Below are 16,274 nucleotides of genomic sequence, written 5' to 3' on the forward strand. Positions count from 1 at the left end.
CCCAAAAGGGAATAGTTAACACTCCATTGCGATGTTATTTAGTTTTTTAGTCAATACTAATGCAATATTTTAGTCAATAAATTGGAATATTGTAGAAAAGTCCATTTATTTCAGTTCAATGTGAAAAGTGAAACTCGTACAGTGGACATAAAAAACTTAATTACCTTGGCCTCAATTTTTTACATCACAAAAAGCTGAACAGGGGTGTGTAGACTTTTTATATCCAGTTACACTTTTCCTGACATTTATGTAGTCACATCTTACAGCACAAGCCATGGTCTATACCGCTGACGTGCGGTTAAGTTTATGGCTGATGAGGCACTGACAGAGTCAAGATTTACACATTTATGAGCATCTGCGTAGAAGAATGACTCCAGAGTGAGCCTGTGTGCTCTCGTACGCCCCCTTCAGTGAGGCAGAGTACTGTCTGCCCCACCTCAGGCTTTTTATCTGCTATTTTACGTGATCTGCAAACCTAAATATGTAACACACAAACATTAAATACATTAGACTGACTACGGAAAATTAGAGTGCATATTAAAAGTGTCTGAAAATGTTATACTGGAGCCGTAAAGCGAGACAGAAAAAAGCACTTCCAATACACGCCTCCTCAACCAGTTAGTGAGGGATGGCGCAATCTGAGGTGAGGCTGGCTACTCGCTGTTGCGCTTTGTGTCTCGCCAACGTATTTCAACAGGAAACACGCAAATGCAGCAATGATATCATGGACATTATTACAAATCAAATAGAAAGTCATTGGCGATCACAGACAACAGAACTAAAATTGAAAGGAATTTAATTTGCTGGTGATCATCATGACTTTCTAATATTTACACTTCATGGTGCAGGTGAGGTTGCGCCTCCACTTACATCATCGGAATCAAAGGGATCTCATTGATGAAAGGTAGCAGTCAGGAGAAGGGTACAGAGGAATTTCCAAGGCTTTAAATATATCACGGAACAAAGTGAAGACAGTCATCATCAAGTCATGACAATATGGCACAACGGTGACATTACCAAGAACTGGACATCCTTCCAAAATTAATGAAAAGGTGGAGTTGCACAGCTTTTAGGGCACATTAATGGTGGGAAAACTTTTGAAATGATTCATCTTGGTCTCATTTTTTTTTGACCACCAAAATGTGGCAATTGAACAGGGGTGTGGAGACTTTTTATACCCACTGTATCAATGACTAAATATAGGTCCCTGGCTTTATATAAAAAAGTAGTGTAACTAAAACACACGAATGCATGTTAACAGGGCGGCCGCATGGGGACGTACTGTAACCCTAATCCCAGTACGTACAGTACTGTGCACGTGCGTATGCAGGCATCTGTTGACTACCATCAGTTAGCGCCTCCCCTACATGAACGCTGAACCTCTCCACCGTTACTTGCGCGGACGAGACGACAGACGACTAATTTGGTCCGTGAGGATGAGTGCAGATGAAGCTTTCACCGGCAGAATGCACTAGAAGCACACACGCACTGTGGAAGGCTTCCATGACTTGAGTGTCATCACATCGGCATGCATTTGGCACCGGCGTAGGCCCGATAGAAACAAATGCAGGATCTAAAGTTAGCACTAAATAGTTTATAGAGGACAACACGGTGCATTGTTTTTGCTTCACCTGCCTGGTTTTAAAGCCGCGAGCAAGTCCTTAAATAGCATTTTGTACTTTATACACTCCACTGCTGGTAGGTTTGAATTTCCCACCATGCTTCCTACCGCCACATGTTCGCGTCCTATTTTAGGTAGTGCGTCAGTGCTAGTAATCTGCTTCCACAACAAAATACTGCATTACATTTTGGATCAGGACAGTAATACATCGGTGATCCGAAACGAGTGTTCGGTTTTGACTTGACACTTTGAGAGTGGTAATCATTTAGGAATATGGTTATTTGTCGTTGTAGTTTTAAAGGGTATACAACTGCATTGCACAGTACCTAGAGGTGCTTGTCATATTTTGTTTACGTCATTTGCGGTGGATATAAAGAGTCAGCACACTCCTGCTCAAGTTCCATGTTTTTGTGATATATACAAAAAAAAAGAGACAAATCATTAAATATTTAGTCAACATGGAGGGAATAATTAATATTTCCAAATAGCAGTCCATGTTTATTAATTTTCAAATTAGATATTAGATTTCTTAGACCTAATGTTTTTTTTTTTTAATTTTCCAAATTGAACTGTAATATAAAATATTTTTGAAAAATCTTTTGGCTTATAATCAACCTTAAGGGATATATTATCGATAAAAGAAATATTACCCTGATTGTCTTTTTAAAATTATGATTATGATTATATTTTAAACTGCTATAACACCTCAATAAAGGAATCCTTAATAATTGTACTACTGTGTGTAAATATACTGTATACAATATTTTTTAATGATCACATATTCGTAGCACATTTCACCTACAATGAACAAATCCCTATTAATGTGTGCATCATATGAGCCGAGAGTGCTGTGTTGCGCTTCGCCATCTTTTTCATCACTCTTCTCCAATATCACTGAGGCGATCGTGGCAAATATTCCAGCGTCATCAATTCGTCCCTCCGCTGTCATGCCCTGACACACTACCTCGTGAGCAAAGGCTCGTCGTTTTATTTAGACATACGGTGTTTATTTGAGAACGTCCAACACGCATAGTCGAACAAGGCTGGCCGACATGAGATATGCCCGCGAGAGCTGGGGTCTTAACACTTATTTCGGGGCTTAAAAACGGAGGTTGTCTGGTATTTAGGGGTGTGTGGGGACCTGGGGGGGGGGGGCGGGCCCCTGCCTTGCTCATGGGCGCCAGGCGACCACCTCACTTAGAGGGTGACCTCTTCAGCTCAAAGTCGTAGCGGCCACATTGGCTCTCTCGCAGGCTTCCCAGGACGACAGCTGGGCAGGACGCAAGGCGGCGGCGGCCCCAGATTCCCGTTCCCTCCATGGATCAAATGGTGCTGCAGGGGGCCCGCGAGGCCTTCACGTCAGGCAACAGGGGTAAGAGCGACCCCGATGCGTGCAGCGAGCACGGGGAGAAGCTCACGCTCTTCTGCTTGGAGGACCTGGAGCCCATCTGCGGCGTGTGCGGGAAGGCCGCGGACCACCGAGGACACAGGCTCTATCCCATTGGTGAGGGGGCTCATGACTGTAAGGTAAGCCTGGCACACTTTGATTGCATTCATCGGCAACGAAAATGGGATTTCATAATCTGTATGTATAACAGCAACCTAACATTCTATGCATATACTGTTAGGTTAAGAAGATACATGTTGAACTACTCCGCGTGGACTCAATTATTCGTTATTATTTGAATGATATGCATTTTTAGTTTTTTTTTTTTTGCTTTTGATTTTATTACAGTTTGCATTTTTACTTAATTTTATTTGTTCTTTTGGTTTGGATTTTACTATCATTTTTCATAAGTAAATATTTTTTACATTATAATAATTATTACTTATTCCTCATTATTTGTGTTTTTACTTGGTTAGTCATTTTCATTTTTGATTTCATTATATTTTATTTCTTTGTTTTTATATTTTCTTATAATTATTTTACTTCCCTTTTACTATCTATAGTTTTTTAGTTTATTACGTAACTTGTATGTTTTCTTTACTGTTATTTATTTAATACGTTTACATTTTCTGATTATTTTGTTTTGGATTTTATTTAATTATATTTATTCCTTATTTTTTAAAATTTGACTTGTATTGTTAGTATTTACTTTTTATTTTATTATTATAACTTGTATCGTCTTATTTTAGTATTGTAATGATTTTTACTTGCTTTTTGTCATTGGAATTATTGTAAATTACACGCATTTTGTACTTTATTTTATTTAATCATTATATTATGTGATTATTCTAGTTTTAGATTTTATTATAATTATCATTTGTATATTTATTTTCATTTATGAAATTATTTTATTTAGTATTGCTTGATTACTATTTTATAATTATTTTAAATTACACACGGTTTTAAATAATTTGTATTTTATTTTATATTATTATTTTATTGTTATTATTCGTTTTATTTACTTATTATTACTGATAGATAGACAGTACTTCATTCATCCAGTGTGAGAAATTATGGGTCACGGTTATTTTTCCACTACCTAAAAAAATCATTTACATGAATAATTAGTTTTCACGCACAGGATATAGTACATCTGACCGTTTATTTAGTTATATGTACTGTATGTAGCATTTATCACATAGCCATAGAGTTTCTTTAACATGCATGTTGATGGTTATCAGAGATTATGCCGATTCTAATAATAGATTGATATTTTTGGGTTTACTGTGGCTGCTGGTGTCCTGAAACTCGAGCCACTGCTCAGGTTTTTTTTAAATTTTTATTTTTATTTTTATTTTTTTTTTATAAATGATCGCTCATCCCATTCTGCCTGTTGGGCCTCCCCCGAGAATGAGAGACCTGCGCCTACTAATGTGAAAAGAATACTAGCTTGGCCCAAGCAGCGCGAGTTCAGCCTGACGCTTGTCATCGGGCCGCGCTTGAGCCTTCCACACAGATGTGACCCATTTATTTGGCGCCACCGTCCGCATTGGGCGTTGACGATCCAGACGGCATATCACGCAGACAGCTTCGCTGCCGCGCCACCTGCCGCATATTGACCTTGCTGTCTACTGACTTCCATATAGGAAGAGCTGAAGGGTGCCCTGCTGCCTTTGAAGGAGACGTTACAGCAGTACGAGCAGGCCAAAATTGTGTGCGAGGACATGAAGGAGCACATCAAGGTACTGTCCAAATGCACATAGTGTACATTAGTTAAACGGTATGATCAAGAGTGTAGGGGGGGCCATCGGTCTACAACAGGGAGGGTGAGAGAATAGTCTATAACGGTATATCATAGTTATGTACCTAACTGGAAATATCTAAGGTATTCATAGCTGAAAAGAGCTTTTTTTTCTGGGCCCCAGTAACGAGGCACATCTCTTCTTGTATGCAGAGTCAGGTTGAGCACACGGAAACGCAGATCAAGACGGAATTCGAGGCGCTGCAGCTCTTCCTGAGGGAGCAGGAGGCGGCCAGGCTGTCCTCCCTGAAGGCTGAGGAGGCTCACAAGAGCCTGATGATCCAGCAGAGGATCGAGGAGCTGGACCAAGAGTTGGCCTCGCTCTCTAACGTGATGCGCCTGGTGGAGCAGGAGATGCAAACGCAAGATATCCCCTTCCTTAAGGTAGGGACAGCCAACATTCAAAGTTTCCTTTTCCTGCTTTCAATTGCTCCCCCCTCAACAACTTTGAGAACTGTTCTGTTTATTGTCGTTTGCAGAATTACAAGGACACGATAAGGAGGTGAGCCTCACGTTAACACACTGGTTACTGTTATGAATAATAAAACTGGATAGGACTATAGCTAATTATCAACGTGTTTGCAGAACGTGGATCAACTCCTTCGAGCCCGAAGGGATGTCTGGTGCTCTGATTGACGTGGCCAAGCATATTGGCACCCTTAAGTACCAAGTGTGGGAGAAGATGAAGAAAATAGTCAAATATAGTGAGTTACTTATCGAAAATAGCCAACGTATTACGGTGGTCACCTCACACAGAGCGACGCGGCCCAACACGACTAAACTCGACTATCACAAACAAATTACAGTCGGCGACTCACACCCGCACACCTCAAACATATCACAATGACGCTCGTAGCTATGCGTGCAACCTGTGTAATTTTCTTTGCTATCCAGTACATTTTTTACTTTTCATGTACTGTACATTTTTTTGAAGTTCAGTTGTATTCAACTTTTAATTACAGTACATTTGCATTTAATATTTAAAAACTGTTTGTTCTTAAACATTCATACAAGTATCATTATACTAATTGTACAATTATATTACACTTACAAATAAGAACAAAGTTAAGTACAATTTTTATTTATCTTTGATAAATTCCATTTCAATTGAATTACTTATTTTTTTCTTTTACTATATTTACATACAGTTAATGTAACAAACTGTGCATAATGTTACAGTGGCTTACAATAATTAAATACAATTTGTAGGGAATAAAATATTTATTTCGATGAACACTTACTACTATTACCACATTAGCATACTATGCTAATATATTTTAATGTTGGTTATTATGGTGGTACCTGGAGAGCGAAATCTTTTTTGAGGTTGTACTTGGTGTAAAAGGTTTGAGAACCACTGTTGTATTTTTTCTTTCCCTTGAATTGAAACACAAACATGTCACAATTGTCAAGCAAGAAGCTGATTGCCCAGGTCGCTGTAGCGCCGTAGACGACAAGGATACAAAGAAAGGAGGCGGGCGAGAAATAAATGAAAGTGCGGATAGTTAAGATGATCGGCCCACTCATTGATAGTACGCTAATACAGAGACAGAAACTCTCCAGGCGTCACCTTTTAGACACGGGTACAAATTAAATCATAAACACATATATATATATATATATACACACACTGTACTGTATATACTGTACTGGTAAGGCTCAGCGGTGGCCATCTATATCTTGCTTCCTGCCCATAAGCTTATGTGATACGACATGGCGCAAGAAAATCGAGGAATAACAAACGTGTCCTCTCCGAGGTCCCGTCATTGTGGATCCCAACACGGCCGCCAACTGCTTCGTCATGTCCGAGGACCTGACGGCGGTGCAGAACACCGCGGAGACCTTCAAGCTCCCCAACAACCCGGAGCGCTTCGACATCAGCGCCGAGATGCTCGGCGCCGAGGGCTACACGTCGGGCCGCCACAGCTGGAGCGTGGAGGTGAAGGACAACACTTACTGGGTGGTGGGCGTGGCCAGCGAGTCCATCAACCGCAAGGGCAAGCACGTGCTGACGCCCGCCGAGGGCTTCTGGACCATACGCTTCCGCAACGGCGAGCACAAGGCCTGCACGGCGCCGTGGGAGTCGCTCAACCTTAAGGCCAAGCCGGACGTGATCAAGGTGCTGTTGGACATGGACCGAGGCAAGGTGGCCTTTTACAGCCCGCCGGAAAGGGAGCCGCTCTACACCTTCACCGACATCATCACGCCCAAAGCCTTTCCTTACTTTTGCACGGCCTGCAAAGAACACCCGCTGACAATCCTGCCCGCTAAATTGACTCTTTCGACCGACTGATTCCTCTTCATGTATGACCACCAACTCAGAGCTAGAATAGCTCCCGAATCAAACGAAGAATCAAGTCTTTGTTCTTAAACAAGGGACAAATTGTGGGAATGCAGCGTCAGCCACAGTGTGGCATTTACAATAAAGTGGAAAAATGCACTCGTATTGACTTTTCATTTATATACAGTAGGGCTGCAAAATTACATGAACTTTTATTTCCCCCCCCCCCCAAGTTTAAATACTTTCCCAACCCCAAACCAACCCGGAATATGTGTATTAGTGGATGATCCCTGCTAATAAAAGATGTTTTGGGGGTTAAAAAGAAAGAAAATGCACTTGAATGGTCATCAATTATCCACTCATTTTCACTATACGCGGTTTTCAAATTATGACCTGCCACTTGGTCGATTTTTATTTTATGTTAGAATAGCTTACAATTAGATTAAAAACACTTTTTAGAAATTAAACCTCCATCTTGTTTTTGAGGAACATGACTGTTTTCTGTATGGTTGGTGTCTGGACAAAGGTTAAATACATGTATATCATTTGTTTATACAAATATGATATAATACACATACAAATGACCAACACCTAAACACAGTCTATTGTCATCTTGTGTTAAATAAAAAAACGGTCACTTTCAGCATTTACCTGAGCGAGGAATAAGTGCTTTAACCAGTTTTGCCCAATGCGGAAGTAGGTTGTGCATATAACGGACTGCCTTACCTGGTTAACACAGGAAATTATTAATATTATTAACCACTGTTATAAATAAATTATAAAACATGAAACAAAGTCAACGCATGCTTTAGTTTAGGATTTTTAATTGGATTGCACACAAAAGCTGTCATCTGGAGGATTTATATATTAAATCTTTACCACTTGCTGATGATATGAGAGCCCAAAAAGGTGACATTTTCTTTTGAAGTCCTTTTTGCACAAAACTCCAGACAGAAAACTTTTTTTAATTTTTTAAATCTAAGGCACGTTAACAATTATTGCTTTTGAGTGATGTGGACATGAAGATGGATTAGTTTGTTTTCATCCACAGCATTAAAAACATTAGTATTTGTCTATTTGACCAACAACTCCCTTAATGGCGTCCTACAAGAGTAAATCGTAAGTTGACCCAGCCACCTTACTATCCTCCTTTGTCAAGATGGCCCCTCAAGTAGGTGTGGCAAAGGCTCTGTGAGGTGGAAGAGGTAATAAATGTCCTCACGTGCCACGGCATGACTCCTACAGTGTTTAAAAAAAATAAAAAATAAAATAAAAAGGAATGACCTTTAACAGTGCTGCCATGGTGAGGGGTCGTGTCAACTCTGTTCCCTGAAGGGTTGAAATTCCAGACTTCCACGTCATAAATGAACTCGGGCCTCCATTATGGCAAAGTAGAGCTGGTCGTCCATCGCAACATAGCGCCCGACTTTTACGTTTAAGAAGTAGATCCGGTCGCTTGTGAGGCGAGGGTCGTAGCTCTCCCTCTGCAGCCTGGTTTTCTGGATTTTGAAGGTCCCTACAGTACAGAGGAATGCAGAAGACATTATAGAAGATGTTGCGATTCAGAAATGGGAACTTATTAGCAATGGTTTACCTGTGGTGTCAACACACGGCGACAGTCGTAGGAACACTGGCCGAGCGTACGGCGGGAGAGCGGTCTGGATCTTCTGCAGGAAGGCGTCGCAGTCGAAAGTGCCATCAGTGTCCGTGATGGCGGCCATGCCCGCCTTCCCTTCGACACCTGAGCAGAACATGGGAGAAGATCAAGTATTGTGATGCCGACCCTTCATTTCCACAATTCTCAAGAAATACCACACTCAGTTCATCCAACTAAAATCCTTCTGATCCGACCCAGCCCCAGTCCCTATTAGGCTTGACACGATCAGGATTTTTGGGGCCGATCACTGATCAGCAAGTTTAAAAAAACCATAAGTGATCACAAGATGGAGCAATGTGTCCATTTACATGACTTGTTCATTTATTGTATATACTTGTGTACTTTATACTGAGTACTGTATCCATCCAGCCATCCATTTTCTGTACCGCTTATCCTCACTAGGGTCGCGGGCGTGCTGGAGCCCGTCCCAGCTCAAAATTATTCTCTCGCATTTTAGACAAAAGTTAAAATATCAATGACCTCTAGGGGTCATTCAAGGATTGGCCACTGACATAAGTTTAGGTCAGATCAACATTGCAACACGACAGAAATAATGGGTGCTAACTTACTGTAATTAAATTACTTTTTTGCAAATGTAATAGTCTCTTTCATTACTTTGAGATGACACCCAGCTCTACCTTTCCTGCAAACCCAACATCTCACTTCCACCCATCATTCTCATTCTAATTCAAAGCAGGGCAAATGTATGTTGTATGTTGAGCTCACCTGGCACCGTCACGCCGTACACGGCCACATCAGTCTGATCCAAGAGACTGCTCAGTATGCCTTCCACTTCTGTGGTAGACACGTTCTCTCCCCGCCAGCGGAACGTGTCGCCGCTGCGGTCGCGGAAATACATGTAGCCCAAGTCATCCATCACTAAGACGTCACCTACGGGAGACACAGGAAGATGGAAATATTATCCATCCATCAATCCATTTTCTATAAGTGGTTGTCCGCATCGAGGTCACGGGTGAGCTGCAGCTTATCCCAGCTGACGTTGGATGAGAGGAGAGCCAGCCAATTAATTGCAGGGCACATTTAGGCAAAGAACCATGCACACTCACATTCACAATTAACAACAATTTGGTCTTCAGTGTATGTACCATGCATGTATTTAGAAGGTGGGATGAAGCTCGAGTACCTGAAGAAGAAAAAAATAAATAAATAAAAAAAGCACGCAAGCACCAGTAGGACATGCAAAAGCCACACAGGAGAGACGGAGCCTAGAGTTGAAACCCGAACTGCTAGACATGCTAGTCGCAAGGTCACAGCGCTATCTCCAAATGCTATTTTGTTAATAACGACTATTAGCTGAGTGTATTTGGACAGAAAAAAAGATGACAGCTAACCTGACAAATAGGCTGAGTCGTTTTTCTTGAAGACATTTTGGGCTATTTTCTTGCTCGTGGCGTCGTGGTTAACGTAGCCATCAAAGCGCCTCAGTGGATCCTTTTGGTTGATGCAGCCCACCAGGAGCCCCGGCTCACCTGGAAAATCCGGAAGGGATCCAGTGGGTAACTTTTAGGTCATTGGCCACATTGAGGAAAGTGTAGTATTAGTCACCAGGTTGACAGGGCACACAGAGGCCCCGGCTATTCCGAACCAACTCCATCGTGTCCTCATCCACTTTGACCAGACGGATGGGGTAAACATTGGGCAGAATGCGACTGTTAAATCCACAGGCCCCCACCTGGAAACGGTGGCTTGCTTACATCCGTTTCATTTCAGCAAACTATACAAAGGCCGGTGTGATTGCTGACCTTGCCGTCCAAGTTGGCGATGCTACAGTTGCACTCGGTCGCTCCGTAGAATTCGCCGATCTGCGCCACCCCGAAACGCTGGGTAAAGGCTTCCCACACGCTGGGACGCAGACCGTTTCCAATGGCCAAGCGAACCTTATGGGTCTTTTCTGACGGCCGCACTGGCTGAGACAGCAGGTAGCGGCAGATTTCGCCGATGTACTGGACCACCTAAAAGTCAAATGGTTAAATAATTAGGGCTGCAGCTATCAAATATTTTTAGAATTGAGTGTTCTATCGATTTTGCATTTCAACCACAAAGTCATTTGCGTGCGAGGTGCAGGTATAGATTTTGTCCACTTGGGTTCGCCATCCTCATGTTCTACTGTAGTATCTGGGATTTCGAATGTGTATGGCTTTAAAAAGTGGGGCCAGGCCTGGTGAGTGATGTGGGCGTTTGCTCATGAGAGTGTAGGGTTGGCTGGCTGTTAACTTGTTAATCTGTTAGCCAGTCTGCGTGTTGAGTGACTCGGCATGAGTTGTGGCCATCAGCAGCCCGTGTTGTGCTTATTACATGTTTGTTTTCTTCCTGTTAGTTCAATAAAGCAGTTAAAAGTCCATCAAAAGTGTATCCTTGAGCACTGGCACGGGCGTTAAAATACGTTCCAACTAGCGATGGTGGACTATATTAAATTAGCTAACATCAGTACGTTACCTTGAGTTGGTGATCATACGTGCTGCTGTTGTGGTACATGTTGCACTTTATCTTCCCTGTTAAGTTTTGATTGTCTGACATCACATTGCATCCAAAGGTCAAGCAGCGCTGCATTGACTTTTGTTGGCTGCAAAGATGAGCACTACCTCACAGCGTTACGATTCTGATAAGCGGCACATTACTCAGTGAAGCTGCCCAAGCGGTGGAGTTGCTGCAGGTATTTGTATTTGATCATGTTTCCATGCACTACATACACACAATGTAGTGTATGCATGTATAAAGGTGGGCTGGATCTCGCCGCCGAGTGCACGCTGTTATCCATACACTTGGTGACGAGATGCAGCCCGCAAAGCCTCAGTCGTCACCGTAACGAAAGCCAGAGTTGAAAGGCTAACAATGTCTCCTCCAAATGTAAATCTCTTACAGTGCAGTTGTACTTGATACAATCATCCCAGAATCGACTTGCGGAGAATTTCTTTTTGACGACGACAGTGACACCGTGGATCAGACTTTGGCCGACTCCCAAGATGTTACCTGGCGAAGAGGAAAGCGTACGCATCAGTTGTGCTACCTAGAGGTGGGAACAAAGTGCTGACGAAGGTGTGTCTATTAAACCTGCAGAGTGATAAAGAGGAAGACAGTTGTAGATGATGTCATCCGGGCGCATGCGAAAAGCATAGTAGCTGAAAGCGGTCATTCTGTAGTACCTGTAGAACGCACACTTGTTCTCAGATGATACACGTGCTTCAAGGGAGAACATTTAGTAAAGGGTAACATACCTACTGTGCACGATAATGGCAGCCTTGGGGAGTCCTGTGGTGCCAGAGGTGTAGATGTAAAACAAACGGTCTGCAAAGAAGACAACAGAGCCTCCTGTTACACCTAAATAATAAGAGCGAGTATGAACACGACCGACCACAATGGACACCTTCCAAAGACTGAGAGAAAACACAGTTACAGAGGGAATGCTAAAGTCTACGATACGTCCAACCTTGACTGTTCTTCTGATGAGCTCATTTCTAATCCTATTCAACCTGGTCACTCCTTCAAACTGAACATCATGGCTGGCCTTATCACTATCTTATAAACCTTTCCCGCCTAATCTTCATTCCTCTCCATGTGCATGTCTCCACCTTTCTAATTGTTCCTCCACCTGCTCCCTGCTCTCACTGCAGCTCACAATGTCATCTGCCAACATCGTGGTCGAAGGTCCAGTCTAAAAATATATAGTATGAAATATAAATGCATACAGATCAATAACAATACAAAACTAAACTAAGATGAATTAATAAATACTAAATAACAATCATCTAATTAAATAATAATAGAAATGAAAGACAAATACCCATGCTATGCTACTAACCGTTCATGCCTTTATGTTTAACACAAGGTAAAGGGTAGTGCCTCGATGTTGACGCTAAAATTGGATCCAGGAGCGTGGCACCCAGATAGGCCCCGTGATGAGTGCTGAGGTCTCCGGTACAAAACCTCAACATGGACTGATCGAGGCAGGCGCTGACCTCTAACACGGCTGATATGGAGGTCACAAAGCAAAAGAAAACGGCGGTCTCGCTAATTATTGAGGATTAAAAGACTTATTTTCATGTTAAAATACATTCTTCCATTTCTTACCATCAGCAAGCTCGGCTCCAAACACAATAGCCCGAGACCGAGACACCCTGATGCAGTGCAGGAGGGTGTCCTTGCGGAGGTTGAAGTTGATGAGAGCCGCTTCCACGCCGACCTTGGCCAAGCCCAGCCAGAGCGCCACCTGCAACGGTCGGCTTTCCATGAAGAGGGCCACCACGTCTCCAGTGATCCAGCCCTGACCTCTGGCCCAGTTGGCCACCGAGTTGGACACTTGGTCCAGCTGGGTGAACGTCCACGCTTCCCCCGTGGCCTCGTAGATCAGCGCAATCTTGTTCGGGTTGCGTTTCACCGTCTGGGCAAACATGGTGAGGATGTTGCTGCCGTCGCGCATGTAGCGCCACAGCGCCAGCTTGACTCTCAGTAGCACGCACAGGCCTCTGGTGAGGGAAAGCGAGGAAAATAAAAACAGATGAGAAATTCTCAGTCATGTGGTAACCTTGATTCTGGAGTGCCGCAAATAAGAATTTTTCAAGTTACAAGCCGTTCGCTCGAGTGAAGTGGATTTTTAAAAAAACGAAGCAATTCAAGGTATCTTCATTTTAGTTTGAACATTTCGCAGAATATTATGTCTTATTCCTAGTCGGCTGGTCTAAGGTCATAAAGGCACAGCAACGAACCTACTGTATTATGTCACGTGCTAAAATGCTAGCAGCTGCACAAAGGCTGTTAATGCCTTTTCTTAATTAATGCCTTATGTTTTTGATACAAGAAATGCCAATTTTAAACAGAAATTTTTAATGACAAGAAAATGCAGTTTGCAAAAAAACCAGTAGATTTTAAAATAATGGAAACCAATTGCTCACTTATATTTGAAGGTGGTGATTAATTGGGGCACAGCGTCTATTACGGGCTAGAGCTTTTTTATTAGCTTGTGTAGCGACATGAGAGGTACTAAATTAGAATCAGCTCTCTGTCTCTTTACCGGACACATTTGGCTCCCCGACAAGCTTTGACTTACGTGACATCTCTCTTGGCGGTCCGCGCCGCGATGTAGAAATACTTCCAGCTGCTGGTGCCCAAGTACACCCCGAGTCCCGCCATCAGACTCCAGGGCCAGGACACCCCGATGAGACGCAGCAGGGCCATGGAGCCCAGAGAGGCTGACACACTCGCTGCATTGTGCATTCTACAAATAGATTCGATTCGATTCGATTCGATTAGGTTGGATTCGATAGATAAATGTGTCGATGATAGATAGTGACAGGGAGATCAACATAAACAGCTATGGCAGACAGCTACAGAGAGTGAAACAGACAGACACATACACGGACAGACAAACATGACAATTTTAGGGCACATGCATGTGAGAAATATGTATAAAATAACAATGTATTAAAAAACGAATGGCAATGGAAAAGCTAATAAAAGAGGCGTTTTACGGTTAGTTTACTGTCACTCGGTGGAACAATACAGTAGGTCACGTGTGTTAGCCGAGCCACCAACAGCCAAGAACTCCACTTACCTCAAGTAAACACACGCAGCGGTGTCACCTTTCACCCAAATCCCCGAAAATAACCGAGGGCGGTCACTGTTACACGTAATGGTTCCCGAGAATGACTTCCCGATTTGCTGTGGCCTTCTATTGTGCGGACAATGTTGTTGTTGTTTAATAGTTGTGACACTTTTGCATCTCGCCGGTTCGCGTGGGTGCGCTAGAAAAAAACAAAAAACAAGCTGAGTGACACTCTAAATGGCGTCCTACGTTCGTGAGAGTGCCGTTTAAAGCCAGGTGTCCATCGTGTGTGTATCCGGAAAGTTAACCTACATCAAATTGAGCGTATCCAAGTTTTTAGGGTGGTCCTGCCTTTTTTTTTTCTCGCCTCTGCACTCCATGTTGGACAGAGGCGTCACCGATGAAGCCCCGCCCCGCTGTCGCTGAGCGCGACATAATGACCTCACCTATTGGTCGACTGAGGTGCTCGTCAAAGCAATGCTTGGTTTCTATTGGATAAACTTATCACCGTCCCTTTACCCCCGCACCTGATTTGCTGGAGGTTGCTGACAAATGGTACCAGTGGCACAGATTACTAAAATACTAAAATGTTGCGTAAATCTGTCGTACATCCTTTCAAACAATCTGCTCCTTTGTCGTATGAGCTTGCTGAATATGAAAATCACTAAGCGCGTATTTAAATGTTTTTGCCTGTATTTTGGCGAGCTACTTTACAAGGGGACTCTGATTTTAAAAAATAATAACAATGTTGACATTAGATGCTATAGCTGTAAGTAGGACATCTTTTCCTCTGAAAAATAAGAAAATGTCTTATTTAGATTAGTAATTGACACTAAAATGTCTATTCATAACAATGTAGTGCCTTTAATCACTGAATATTAAGATCACCAGGGGTGCATAAAATGTATTTTGGGTCAATTACTATGCAAGGTCACTCTGAAAAAGGCTTAGATGACAAAATAGTTGACATTAGATCCTATAGCTCTAAGTAGGACGCCTTATCGTTTGAAAAATAAGAAAAAAAGGCAAATTTAGCAGAGTAATTTGCACTAAAATGTCAATTCAAAACACTGTACCACCAACAATCACTAAATATAAAGATCAAGTGTCTGTGAACTGTTTTAGATTGAATTTAGGGTGAATTACGATCCAAGGTCAATCTAAAATAAGCATTGACGACAAGTTGACATTAGATGTATAGCTATAAGTAGGATTCCGTAAATGTCTTATTTAGCAGTAGAGTAGTTTGCACTAAAACGTTAATTCAATACACCATTGTGCCTATAATCACGTATAAAAAGCAGTGCATTAGCAGAATCGAAACAGTACCTCATAATGAATGTTGCGATTATGAAGCACTGAACTACAAGGAAGAGACACAAACACAGGAAACCCAGCATAATAACTACCTGTTGCACCACTATTTCGACATTATGCACACATACGCTCACGTTTTCTCCCTTGACAACTGACTTAAACAGCTGCGGAACATACCTGGATCCCTGTGGCCCAAGAAAACAAAACTCAAAGTCCAATAATGAGTCCTACAGGGTACATTAGTGTACAGTGAAGGCCTGCGCCCAACTATTGTACAGAACAAAAAAAGAGGTACTCCATTTACAACCTAATTTTCTTTAAACAAGATGGGGCAGTTCTGTAACTGAATAGTATTACGTGTTACACCAGGAGAACACGTTCTGCATATCAAGAATGCCTTTCTGTTTAATCACATACTCTAAATTACACTGCATAGTCAACGCTCAGTGTGTACAGGTTTCTTTTGCAACGATGTAACTACCTATCCCGTTTACTTTTTTCACATTTTGCCCTTTACTTGGAAAGGAAGCCGTGGAGAGTTCGTGTCAGCTGATCGGTATCGGCAGATACACAAAGTCAAGTGACGCAACTATGAAAAAAAAAATGGGACTGGGACATCCCCATTAAAAAAAATGTAAATAATGTGATAT

At 42.3% G+C, this 16,274-nt stretch overlaps 2 protein-coding genes across 4 annotated transcripts; one reads left to right on the forward strand and one right to left on the reverse strand.

Moving 5' to 3' along the window:
* Nucleotides 1–2,787: 2,787 nt before the first annotated feature.
* Nucleotides 2,788–7,212, forward strand: trim35-13 (tripartite motif containing 35-13). Its single transcript, XM_061700509.1, has 6 exons — nucleotides 2,788–3,148; nucleotides 4,655–4,750; nucleotides 4,963–5,193; nucleotides 5,289–5,311; nucleotides 5,395–5,513; nucleotides 6,567–7,212. The coding sequence occupies exons 1-6, from the start codon at nucleotides 2,939–2,941 to the stop codon at nucleotides 7,100–7,102; spliced, it is 1,215 nt and encodes a 404-aa protein (XP_061556493.1). The 5' UTR covers nucleotides 2,788–2,938; the 3' UTR covers nucleotides 7,103–7,212.
* Nucleotides 7,213–7,897: 685 nt separating this feature from the next.
* Nucleotides 7,898–15,930, reverse strand: slc27a1a (solute carrier family 27 member 1a). 3 transcript variants are annotated; one of them, XM_061700506.1, is made up of 14 exons: nucleotides 15,802–15,930; nucleotides 14,317–14,506; nucleotides 13,813–13,980; nucleotides 12,837–13,231; nucleotides 12,568–12,735; nucleotides 11,984–12,053; nucleotides 11,820–11,911; nucleotides 11,629–11,738; nucleotides 10,511–10,720; nucleotides 10,314–10,440; nucleotides 10,100–10,237; nucleotides 9,474–9,638; nucleotides 8,685–8,831; nucleotides 7,898–8,606 (listed from the first exon to the last, which is right to left on the reverse strand). In XM_061700506.1, the coding sequence occupies exons 3-14, from the start codon at nucleotides 13,977–13,979 to the stop codon at nucleotides 8,449–8,451; spliced, it is 1,947 nt and encodes a 648-aa protein (XP_061556490.1). In that variant the 5' UTR covers nucleotide 13,980; nucleotides 14,317–14,506; nucleotides 15,802–15,930; the 3' UTR covers nucleotides 7,898–8,448. The 3 variants fall into 3 exon arrangements, with proteins under 3 accessions (XP_061556490.1, XP_061556491.1, XP_061556492.1); XM_061700507.1 differs by lacking the exon at nucleotides 15,802–15,930 and adding an exon at nucleotides 14,620–15,787; XM_061700508.1 differs by lacking the exon at nucleotides 14,317–14,506.
* Between the last annotated feature and the right edge of the window lie 344 nt (nucleotides 15,931–16,274).

Source organism: Phycodurus eques, chromosome 16, assembly GCF_024500275.1.
Source record: "Phycodurus eques isolate BA_2022a chromosome 16, UOR_Pequ_1.1, whole genome shotgun sequence".
In the NCBI taxonomy this organism is placed as follows: domain Eukaryota; kingdom Metazoa; phylum Chordata; class Actinopteri; order Syngnathiformes; family Syngnathidae; genus Phycodurus; species Phycodurus eques.